Source organism: Myxine glutinosa, chromosome 1 (assembly GCF_964187855.1).
Source record: "Myxine glutinosa chromosome 1, kmMyxGlut1.1, whole genome shotgun sequence".
Lineage (NCBI taxonomy): Eukaryota > Metazoa > Chordata > Myxini > Myxiniformes > Myxinidae > Myxine > Myxine glutinosa.
The window spans coordinates 306,767,779-306,780,490 of NC_136261.1; the positions used below are offsets into that span (position 1 = coordinate 306,767,779).

The 12,712-nt window shown below is 44.7% G+C and overlaps 1 protein-coding gene across 1 annotated transcript in view; it reads left to right on the plus strand.

Moving 5' to 3' along the window:
* The window catches only part of UPF2 (UPF2 regulator of nonsense mediated mRNA decay), a 105,642-nt gene that overhangs the window by 21,327 nt on the left and 71,603 nt on the right, over window positions 1-12,712 (plus strand). Inside the window, 4 exon segments of the mRNA XM_068135749.2 lie at window positions 4,730-5,509; window positions 8,204-8,364; window positions 8,472-8,651; window positions 8,845-8,973. Of these exon segments, the coding sequence (XP_067991850.1) occupies window positions 4,730-5,509; window positions 8,204-8,364; window positions 8,472-8,651; window positions 8,845-8,973 (1,250 nt within the window).

Consider the following 12,712-nt stretch of genomic DNA (forward strand, 5'->3'; position numbering starts at 1 on the left):
GCCCGAAAAAGGCCAACCCCTGCTTTGCGGGGGAAAATGGCCTCTGAAGGTGGTTTTTATTTGTGGGGATCTTGGGTTTCCTCCGATTTTGGGATGAGAAAGATGTTCCCTTCTTCAAGCCACTCGTCCACTGCCTTTACCTCTTGGATCAGTTTGCTAAATGTCCTGGCGAAGTGATTGTGAAGAACATCAAGTTGTTTTAGCCAGAAATTTGGAATTCCATCTGGGCATGGGCTTTTGAAGTTTGGCATTCTTTGAAGTTTTCTAATTTTCTCTTCACCAATAATTATTAATCAATGGGGGCATTTCTTCGAGATGTTGCTTCTTCTTTTCCAAGTTTGGGATCCATTCTGCTTCCTTGTTGTGTTATTTTCGATCTTCAAAAATTCCTTTCCAGAGTATTTCCAGTTTTTCTTTTTCAGGGGGAGTTGACACATTCTGCTTTTGTTTCCCCAATTCATGGTAAAATCTCTTTGGGTTACTTTCAAACATGTGGTTTTGTTTTCATAGTTTTTTTTTTGTCTTCCTTACCTCCATTTATATTTTGAGTTTGTTTTTAGCACTTACACACACCAAGCACTCTAGGTCTTTGTCTTCAATTTTGTATTCCTTACCTTTACTCCCCCATGCCTCATGTATGGAATACATCTTGCATTGGAGGATTATCTCCTTCTCCTCAACACTCCGTGTGTGTGTGTGTGTGTGTGTGTGTGTGTGTGTGTGTGTGTGTGTGTGTGTGTGTGTGTGTGTGTGTGTGTGTGTGTGTCCTTGTGTAATCCTCATTGTTTATGTTTTATTCACCTTCTTGGATGGATTTGACAGTTCCCCTTTTTGCAAATAGAGCATCAATTGCATCGTTCTGTGGTCATTGTGTTACATTAATGCAGCAACATATTGCTGGTGAATTGTAGAAAAGGGCCATTATGCTTTGATTTGACATACTGATTTTTATTCCTCCTAGACAGGCTATCATACATATAATGCCAAGTTTTACCACTGAGGTTAATAAAGTAAGCAACTGGAAAACATCTTCAAATGCAAAGCCCTTCAAATGCAGTGCCCACTTTGCACTCAAACTAAACAAGATGAAAACAACAGCTTAAAAATGAGAATTTATTAATTGCTGTTCTCCATATTCTCATAATAAAGGTTTGTTGAAAATTTTATGACCAAAGCTCAAATGGTGACTGAGAAAGCATCCCAAAATGCAAGTGGACAAAATATAGAAACACAGTAGCTATTACAAAACCTGGCTCATGATGCGCAGCGGCAGAAGAAGAAGAGGCCACCTTTAGAGGCCATTTTTCCCCACAGAGCAGGGGTTGGCCTTTTTTTGGCACAGTGGTCCCATTTTTGAAGCAATGTTTTATGGCCGGATGCCCTTCCTGCCACCAACCCTGTTAGTCACCTTTTGCGACACACAGGGAATTAACAGTGAACTGGTACTCAATTTGCCGACCCCGGAAAGATGACAGGCTGAGTCAACCCCCTTGGTGTTAATTCAGCGATCGACCGGGATTCGAACCCAGGATCCTAGGATCCCAAGGCGTCACCCTAACCGCTAAGCCAACACCAGGCCTACTGAAGTCGCATAAATGGTTTAAATCCTAGAAAGAAACAGGGTGAGGCCAATCGCAGCAGATGGACTAATAACGGCTGTTTTAGTCCGTGGGCTGAGTAGGGTTTACATGCACCCCCCCCCCCCCCCCCACAACTTAACTTCCCGGGTATGTCCATGTACCCCCCACCCTAGGGGTTAGGAAAAACCATGTTAACAGAAAAAAAACTCATTGCCTCATAGTTTGACCTCTGGTGACCTCATTAGTGACCACATTTGCATATAACACATATCATTGCAAAGAGTGTCCCAGGACAAACATTTTGAGGGGTCATATGCAACCATAGGATGACGAGGTAAAAAGTTCTGGCCATTTGAATTTCGCCTACCCCTAATTTTCGGAAATCACTGAAACAGGGGGGGTAACATCAAAATATGCGTGGGAGGTACCTTGGGAATGAGTTTTTTTTCTGTTAACATGGTTTTTCCTAACCCCTAGGGTGGGGGGTACATGGACATACCCGGGAAGTTAAGTTGTGGGGGGGGGGGGGGGGTGCATGTAAACCCTACTCGGCCCACGGACTATTTGTACTTACTGTGACTTTGCCCATTGATATTTTGCCCCAGTTAAAAATTTGTCTTCTCTATATTCTCATAATAAAGGTTTGTTGAAAATATGATTTAAAAAGTTCAAATGGTAAAAATGTCAAGGCCTGGACGGACTCGTGCACACACACACACACACACACACACACACACACACACACACACACACACACACACACACACACAGACACACACACACACACTTCCATGCATGACACCCACTGACATAGTATGGCAATGCTTCAGCAAAGCAAAGGCAAAGCAAAGCAAAGGCCTTTGCTTCAGCAAAGGTCCAGAAAAACTATGATGAGATTCCAAACATTGCCCTTGCTAGTGTAAGGTATGGCATAGGGCTGAGGCCAACTGCAGCGATAGCAACTGCAGCTCTGATTGATGCAGGAATCATCACAGAAGACAATACAAGTAAAGTGATTGATAAGAACAAGGTCAATAGAGCACAGGAGAAGTTGATGACAGAGCTGGGGGAAGAGTTTGATGAGAAGTGCAGGGAGGAGGGGGGGGATCTCCTGCATCCTCTTTGATGGGCGGATTGACCTGACCAATGTGATGATGGAAGCTGAGGGCAGTGACCAATCTTTTCCTGCAAAGATCAAGGAAGAACACTATAGTGTTGTTAGTGAGCCTGGTAGCTACTATCTGTTCCACTTTACCCCAGAGAAAGCAACTAAAGAGGAGTCACATGCGGAGCAGATTGCTAAGGTCCTGTTTGCCTGGCTGAAAGAGAGGGGTTTTGATAAGACCTTGTGGGCCAATGGAGGAGACTCAACAAATGTCAACACTGGTGTGAAAGCGGAGTAATGCGGAAGCTGGAGCTGCACCTGGGGAGAAAGCTGGTCTGGTTGGTGTGCAACCTGCACACTGGTGAACTTCCCCTGCACCATCTCATTGTTCACCTTGATGGCCCTACTCTGTCAGACAACACATTTTCTGGGCCAATAGGAAAGCTCCTTGCTTCTGCTACAGACTTGGATATCAATCCAAACTTCACCCGGATCTTTGTTGGCCCTCCACTGATCAAGCTGTCTGACAAGGCCATTGAAGATCTCTCAACTGATCAACACTATGGCTATAAAATTGTCTGTGCAATCAGGGATGGAGTGCTTCCTGCAAGGCTGGCTCTGTTGGAGACTGGACCAGTAAACCACAGCCGCTGGCTCACCACAGCGAACAGACTTCTCAGGCTCTGGGTGTCAAAGCATGGACTGAAAGGAAAGAACCGGAAGAATCTGCAATTCATTGTGGAATTCATCATTGGAGTGTATTATCCATGTTGGTTCAACGTGAAAGTCAAGCACTCCTGGATCGAAGGGCCTAGGCACATCTTGTTTCAACTGGACTGCCTCATGTCCTAGAGGAAGGAGGTGCTGGACCTTGTGATGCCGACTGTGAGAAGATCTGCTTGGTATGCCCACAGTGAAGCCATCCTCCAAACACTGCTGTGCTCTGAGGATCAGAAGGAGAGGACTGAGGGGGTGGAGAGAATCCTGGCCATCAGGGGAGAGGGGGACCCAGACACTCAGCTGGGGGACTCCTCTGTCAGGACCAGAAAGACACCTGACATCAACTGTGATGCTTCCAGCATTGGTAACTTGATCAGCTGGTCAGAAGGTGTGTCAGAGCCACCTCTCACCTGCTCCCTAAGCACCTCGGAGGTGAAGAACTTCATCAACACCCCCATGGAGGTGCTCAACTGGCCTTGCCACACACAAAGCATTGAGAGGGTTGTTAAAATGGTGACTGAGGCTTCTGATAAGTACTTCTCACAGGAAAAGAGGGATGAAGGCATCAGGGCTCAGGAGACCAGCAGGAGGCTGATGTCCAAGAATGAGTCAAAGCAGGACTTGTGCAACCTGGTAAAGTTCAAGAAGTAAGGAGATTGATCTTTGTAATTGTAACCAGTGATATACATGCAGTTCACCTGTTAATAAATATGTACATTTGATTTGGCTGTGTCAATATGAATGATTTCCCTTATATCTTTTAATATCTTATAAAGGTGTTTGAAAGGGTAAAATTGGCAATTTAGAAATACAAATTGATGTAGGTTAGAGTTATCCTATCCAAAAAATAAACTCATATTTGAATTCCCCATAAAAAAACACATAATATAGACACCCCTCATGTTAGGATTTCCTTCAGATACATTTTGGCACCTGAGTATGACCTGCCCTACTGACATACACTGACACATCTACACACATGACACACACACACACACACACACACACACACACACACACACACACACACACACACACACACACACACACACACTTGCAAAACCCCGTCTCCCACTGCGGGAGGGGCATGTCAAACTGATCAAACCTAATGAAGGCATGTCAAACTGATCAAACCTAATGAAGGCATGTCAAACTGATCAAACCTAATGAAGGCATGTCAAACTGATCAAACCTAATGAAGGCATGTCAAACTGATCTGTCAAAAGTGTCCAAGTCATCAAGGACTGGAGGTTAAGATGTTTATTGTTTTTTTTTTTTTTTTTTTCTTAAAAATGCTGAATTGTATGGCGATTGTGTTTGGCAGGGAGTTAGCAGAAGCAATGCAATTGCAGCGAGAATCCATGGAGCGTTATACCTGGCGTGTCAAGGAGCGTGTGCTTAACCAGGCTGCCCATGAATCTCGCCCAGAGGAGGGGTCCTTCAGCCGCTTGGATTCAAGCCTCAAGAAAAACACGGCATTTGTGCGGAAGCTTCGCACATTGACTGAACAGCAGAGGGATGCACTCGCCACTGATTTCAATGTGCTTAACCTGAGCAAGTACATCACGGAAGCTGTGTCGGCACTCGTAGAAGCGCGGCTCAAGACGTCCGACGTGGCATGCGCGGTGCATCTCTGCTCACTATTCCATCGACGCTATGCAGAGTTTGCGGGGTTATTGCTGGCAGCCTGGCGCAAGCATCTAGAACAGCGGAGGGAGGAAAAGGCTCACAATGTGGCCAAATTGCGCACCGATCTGCGCTTCATTGCAGATATTGTTGCGTTGGGGATTTTTACGGACAAAGAAGGGTTATCGCTGCTGCATGAACAGCTGCGTGCCATTGTCGCTGCTGACCGTGATGGTCACATGCACATCTCGGTGGTCATCAGCTTTTGCCGCCACTGTGGCGAGGAGGTCGCGGGTATCATGCCACAAAAGACTCGTATGCTCGATGAAAAATATACCATCGGTATGCCGAGAAGTGATTTGTTTGGCTTGGAAAAGCAGCAACCGTTCACTGCGCTGCTTCGTGAGTACTATTCTTCACTGGCCAAGCACCTCCGGAAGAACCACAGGGACCTGCAGAACCTGGAGCGACAAAATCGGTAAATGCTAAATTTCCACATCTCACTTTGTAAATTCCAGACATTGCACCTTTCAGAATCCTGTTTTGATGACGTTCATGTAGCTGGGTTACATCCTACCTGTTGCACATCTCTGCATAGTATTTTTGTTTCCAACTTCTCACCTCAAATTTTTCTACTTCATAGATGTTTGCTGTTGCAGTATATCTGGAAGGTAATATTTGTGGTTTAAATATGGTGCTTCCCTTATACGTATGATACCTTGAACTTGGAGAATTAATTTCCCCCCGCAAAGGCATTCATGGAATGTGATTTTAAAATGTATTATCCAGCGCACGTAGCACAAAGATGGATTGAGCAATTTGGTCATTCTGTTTGTCGATCGAGGAACTACTTGATTGCAATAAATTTTTTATATTTTGAACACTGCAGAACACGAAATTGCAGTTTAGCAGTACTTTGGCTCTGGATTTGACAAATTGTATGGAATCTCATACCGAGTGTGCACGAGCAATCCCGATAAAGCAATTGCTTCAATCTGTTTGTCTGGTAATCAAAGAAAATTTAAAATCATTCCAAAACGTCATAAGTGCACAAACATCAGACATGAAGAACTAATGTAACGTTTTAAACAAGGTGGTGTCGAAGATGGTGCGTCAGCAGCGGTAAAATTCTGATTAAATGGGGGGTTTTTCTACAGCATTTTAACTTTTATTTATTTCAATTTTATTATATCTTTGAACACTCCAGAACACAAATCGTCTCGTTTTCACTTCCAAAAGCCTTCAGTTTAGCAGTAAACCTACTTGGACAAACTTTTACACTGTCTCGACCAAACAAATTTGACCGCACACTGATGGCAGGGTAATAGCGAGATTCAGACAAAAATGGTGGCGCCTATTGATGCAACCACAGAGCTAACTTCGTCCAAAACATCTGTTTAAGTGCCTATTTTTCCTCAAAGATTGTTCCAAAATCGTCAGTTTCTCCAGTTTTCGTCAGCTACGGACCGTTCTGATTGACCCACCGGCTTTGTATGATTACCATCACATCTGTGTAAAGTTCACGAATAAAACAAACGTAGATTGCGCTCAGAAATGCAAAGCAAGAGTTGAAAAGACCTTTCTCATGTCCTTTTTCTCAAGACTGTGTGGGGTAAGGTTTTCTATTGTAGAATATTTCCTAACCTTGTGTTGAATCTTATTGATCATTGACAAGCCATAAACATTCATTTAGTTAGGATAGATGTGACGTCTGTCTCTCTTGATCTTGATCTTGCAACTTTCCTAAAACCCTATCTGCAACCTCTCCATCCATCCCCTATTCCTTTCCTTGGGAAGCCTCCTCTCTCATCTTGGTAATTTCCATACTTCAAACCTGCCCCCCTCTTTTTGTCCCCCGTCACACAGCGGAGCGAAAGGGGGACTATGGTTTTCCCCTCCGTCCGTGTGTCCGTCCGTGCGTGCGTGCGTAAGCGAAGGACCGCATTCGAATTTGGTGTGTGGGTGCAACTCACGTCAAAATCCAATATGGCCACCGTCATGTATGTTTGATGCCATGTATGTCTGAACCTTGTGAGCTGAATATCTTGAAAAATAAGCGAAGTACCAACTTCTAATTTGGTGTGTGGGTGTATCTAGGCACAAGGAAGAACGCTATTGAAAATTGGGTCGCCACATCAAAATCCAAGATGGCTGCCGCCATGTATGTCTGAACCTTGTGAGATGAATATCTTGAAAAACAAGCGAAGTACCAACTTCTAATTTGGTGTGTGGGTGTATCTAGGCATAAGGAAGAACGCTATTGAAAATTGGGTCGCCACGTCAAAATCCAAGATGGCCGCCACCATATATATGTCTGAACCTTGTGAGCGAAATATCTCGAAAAATAAGCGAAGTACCAACTTCTAATCTGGTGTGTGGGTGTATCTAGGCACAAGCAAGAACGCTGTTTAAAATTGGGTCGCCACGTCAAAATCCAAGATGGCCGCCGGCATGTATGTCTGAACCTTGTGAGATGAATATCTTGAAAAATAAGTGAAGTACCAACTTCTAATTTGGTGTGTGGGTGTATCTCGGCATAAGGAAGAACGATATTGTAAATTGGGTCGCCACGTCAAAATCCAAGATGGCCGCCACCATATATATGTCTGAACCTTGTGAGCGAAATATCTTGAAAAATAAGCGAAGTACCAACTTCTAATCTGGTGTTTGGGTGTATCTAGGCATAAGGAAGAAGGCTATTGAAAATTGGGTCGCCACGTCAAAATCCAAGATGGCCGCCGCCATGTATGTCTGAACCTTGTGAGCGGAATATCTTGAAAAATAAGCGAAGTACCAACTTCTAATCTGGTGTGTGGGTGTATCTAGGCATAAGGAAGAACGCTATTGAAAATTGGGTCGCCACGTCAAAATCCAAGATGGCCGCCTCCATGTATGTCTGAACCTTGTGAGCGAAATATCATATCACAGCATGTTTTCTGCGTCTTCCACTTTGTCAACTCACATCACTTCCCCGACGGGGGACCAAGGCGTAACGCTTATTCTAATAGAGCTCTGACTTTTGATGCCATACCTCCTGCCCCCTTACACCTTACACTTTAAAAATACATCTCCTTTCACTACTGCACCCCACTGCAAAAGTTCCTAGGTACCTTTGCCACAATAAGATTATGTTTTGGCTTTAAGATGGGTTTTTTCAAATTGTCAATGGCAGAAGGATCCTTCACACAAAAGGAGAGCTGAGTGAAGATCGACATAAACAGCATGAGGAATTCACATTGGCCTACCAGAAATTGCTGGCTAACTGTCAGATTCTGGCCGAGTTGCTGGATGAGAACATGCCCGACCTTCCGGAGGACAAGTCATCACATGAGGGTGAGATTGTGAGCAAGGTCCTCTTTAACACTATCAATCTGTGGATGTACACATTTCCGTCTTTCATAATTCATGATGTGACATTTAGCCGCCACCACTCCTTGCAGACCCGTCCATTGGTATTGACGTGTTTGCGGCGGGACGTGCTGGAGATCCAGATGCTGAAGGCGGAATCTGGGAGGACGATGACACACGCAGCTTCTATGAGAACCTCGTGGACCTGAAAGCTTTTGTACCAGCGATCTTGTTTAAAGATAGCGAAAAGGCACATTTGAGCCGTGATCTAGGTTTGTATGTAGGCCCATAGTCACCAGAAAATAGTTTTGTAGCCAGTTCCTTAATGCATTTTTTTCATCATATAGGTTTAAAACAAATTTACATGAACGAGCAATGCTTCTATTCACGTAGCTTTCACTGTGTAATTCTCGTTTCACTATTTGAGGAAAAGGGTGAACGTTAACCATTTTCCTATTGAAACAGAGAGCAAGGAAGTGGAAAATGTGGAGGAGCTGGAAAAGGAGATAGAGAGCTTGGACATTGTGGAGGAGTTGGGTGAGATTGAGGATTGCGAGGATGAAGATCTTGGCGAGAAGCTGATATCCGACAGCGGTATGAGAACTGCTCTTGTTTCGTTAGGTCATTTGTATGTAGAGTTGGGTGCACCTCCTGTTTGATAGCATCACAATTGTGGTAGCTTTACTTATCGTTTTTTATGGCGTAGCCCATCGGGCAAGCCGTCGAGAACACTGTTTGTCCGTCTGTATATATGTATGTATGTCCCCTCAAACGTATACCAATCAGAGCTGAGGATATGGTCACATGACGGTGATGTGATTACGTTTGATGTCATTACGGCGGTGCAGCAGCTGACTCTCCACACTCCACATTTTGATTTATATGCCGTTCAGGCCAAAAATATTGTGGAACCTGTCATATATCACAATCGCCATGCTCTACCTTTACATTTTTCATTCAGTGTGAAAGACAAACAAACCGATTATTAAAATGATCATCAAATATCGGAAGCATCGGCGTTACGTCTCTTACAACAATCCGGTGCGTATAGGCCTTGCTCTAGTTATGACTCGTCTTCCGACCGCTTCGGACAAATTAAGCCCAGGTTTCTTAATACAGTGGTGTATCGTTTCTAAGGCTAACCCCTGCGCTAGCAGGGAAAATGGCCTTAAAACGATCATTCATTCATTCATCGTTTCAGTGGTATTGTTTTCGTAATAAGAATAATAATATTGTCCTGTGACTGGCTCTCGGTTGACACCGAGAGTACGCCACGGATGGCAATCAAGCTTAATGAAGGCGTTATCCAATTGAGGGTGAATGATATGATACGAATAATTCATACGCATGATATGATACGCGAGACGGAATGAAGAATACTGACTTACCTAGTCGGCCTTGGTGACGTCTTCACCCTTTGAAAATAAACTCAAATCAAGGCGGATTTTACATACAAAAATGAACACGGCTTTATTGCTGGACCACGATACAAAGAAACGCGACGATATCTAAAACCCCAAATGAGCGCTCCTCTATGCAGACTTCAAACACGTATGAGGGAATATATACAAAAAAAGAATCATGTTCTGTGGTGCGGCTTATCTCCATCTAGCTGAGGTGTGTCAGGGTTCGTCAGGTCCGAGCGTGTCGTCCAGGCCCCAAGCGTGCAGTCCAGACGCGGCTCCGTTTGGCGGGAATTAGGCCTTGATGTGCCCTCATTCGCGCTCCACCGGGCCCACATACGCCGCTGCGCGGCAAGCCTCGCGTCCCCGCGCGATTGCCTGTGAGGTCCCGTGCGTGAATGCCGTGTAAGAGAATCGTCGGCGCTCCCAACGTCTTTCCAACGTCCAACAAGCAAGGGTTTCAGGGTCAGAGAGCAAATGGCGGAGGGCAAGATAAGAAGAAAGTCCAAGGCAAGCCGAATGTCTAAACGCAAGGGAGCAGTCCAACACGAGAGGGCAAAAGGAAGAGGACAAAATGCCGGCGAGCGAGTCGTTTTACCGGTCGTCTCGTGATGTCAGCCCTCTTCTTCTCCAATCCCTGCCTCGCTTCTCGATCTCTCGAATCTTCTGCTCGCGTCCTCCCTTCCCATTGGCCGAGCGCTTCGCGCCCTTGGTGTCGTACCATCGGTCAGTGGCCAATCAGTGTGGCACGTCCTTCACCGTCCTTACTCTGCCAATCAGCCACCTACTTATTACTCTCCCCTCCCCCGGCAATCACGAGTCCTGGGCGTGGCTCTCGGCCTGCCTGTTCGATGTTTCATTGCCATGGTGTAATACTGCGCGGCCGCTTCCGATCCGTTCTTCTGGTGAGGTTTTATTAAATGGTATGTGTGGTGCTTTTAATGGTGGGATTCCTAACCTACATGTCTCTGTGTGTTGCCATACGGGACACCGGAATGATCACAGGTTTGGCACACCTGGGAATTAGCATAATCCCTACTCTACCTATCACACGATCATCCTTGTATGATCACAGATATACACGTAATCCGACAAACCGGGCTAAACAGATCCCTGACTTACTGTACATCGAAATGGTTCTTCTTCTTCATGACATCGGAGCACCTACCTATGCAGATCTACCTGAATCTATATATCCCCCTACCCAAAATTCATAACAATATAGTAAATATAACCATAATACTTTAATCCCAATGTCATGAATGGAAGGTTCATGGATTGAAGCGGTGTATGGGTCATGATCAATGATGAGCGGTGTTCGGCAATAATATTAATAACCGAGGAAGTAAGGAATTCGCCTCGGTTTTTTGATAGTAATATCATTTTCGAAATAATGACAACGTAACGTTAATATTATAGTAAATTTAATCATAACACCAATCCCTTCGTAGTGACTGCAAACTTACTGGAATTTAAAATACTAGGGCATTGCCCGTACGTGGGTGCCCGTTCCTTGCCAATGCCCGTACTATATATATATCTAAAATTATATCCCCCCCCCCTCTATTTACATGAAATGGTTTGGTCCATTCGCAACGACCACAGAACCCCCCCCTCTATTTACATGCAATGGTTTGGTCCAAAGCGAACGGTTTGGTCCATTTGATGTGATTCGATGATTCGATGTGAATGGTTTGGTCCATTCGCAACGACCACAGAACCCCCCCCCCCCTCTATTTACATGAATGGTTTGGTCCATTCGCAAAGCCAAAGCGAACGACCACAGAACCCCCCCCTCTATTTACATGAATGGTTTGGTCCATTCGCAAAGCCAAAGCGAACGACCACAGAACCCCCCCCCCCCCCTCTATTTACATGAATGGTTTGGTCCATTCGCAACGGCAAAGCGAACGGCGAACGGCTAAATCGCCATAGCTCGGTAAGTACTTGTCCGATTAATTTCAAACCTTGAAAAGGCACATCCTCGGGTCCCCAGCAATATACCTGGCAAGTTTCAAGTATATCGGACCGGTAGTTGTCGAGAAACAGCGGTCACAGACAAACGTACAGACGTACAGACGTACAAACGTACAGAGATTACTGGAATTATAGATAGATATCATGTACTACTTATTAGAGAAGCTTCAGTTTTGTGTCCGTTGCGTCATTACGTCTATGATGTCATTTTGACGGCTGCTCCACCGAACGACATTTTCATTTACAAGTCGGCCTACACCCACTCACTCCAGGAGCTGCAGAAAGGGTCATTCCTCTTTGGGGTATATAGATTACAGTCGATCTATGGTCGGGTCTCAAGAACACTGGGTGTGTTCATTTACCAAGGTTCTTGTGGAGAGATGGCCATTTGGTTTAAGCATTCGAGCAAGCACTCAATTCAAAACCGTTAAGGAATGGCTGGCTTGGCAGGCACTAGCTAGGTGCTTGGTAAATAAGCACATCTCCAAACCTTGTGAGATATATAGATTACAGTAGATCTTCGCTCGGTTCTGTAAGTAAAACTTACCTCATGGATGTCGAGATTCCTTCAAATTTCTTTGTTTAATGTTATAAACAGCATTAGCAACTGTTAAAAAAGCTAATCATGTGTGTTTGTGGTTTATTATATTTTACAATCCCGGCTGTAACGCCGCTGTTAGACTTTTGGTCTTGTTATATTTGTATACGGAGTCGAGGTTCGTGGAAGAGCGAGAACTTGGTACGGATCAGGAAGTAACAGTAGAAATAGAGGGGGGACACACCAATGAACAGATCGGTTAAAGGACAAAATAGAGGGAGACTTGGACAAATTAGGCATGTGGGGAAGAACGAATCTCTCCAGACATTTCTCGAGCATTTGCTATTTTATGCCATGCAGTTCCATTCCACATTGTTTTGCGTTACCGACACATAATCCTGGTGCTTTCCATGTT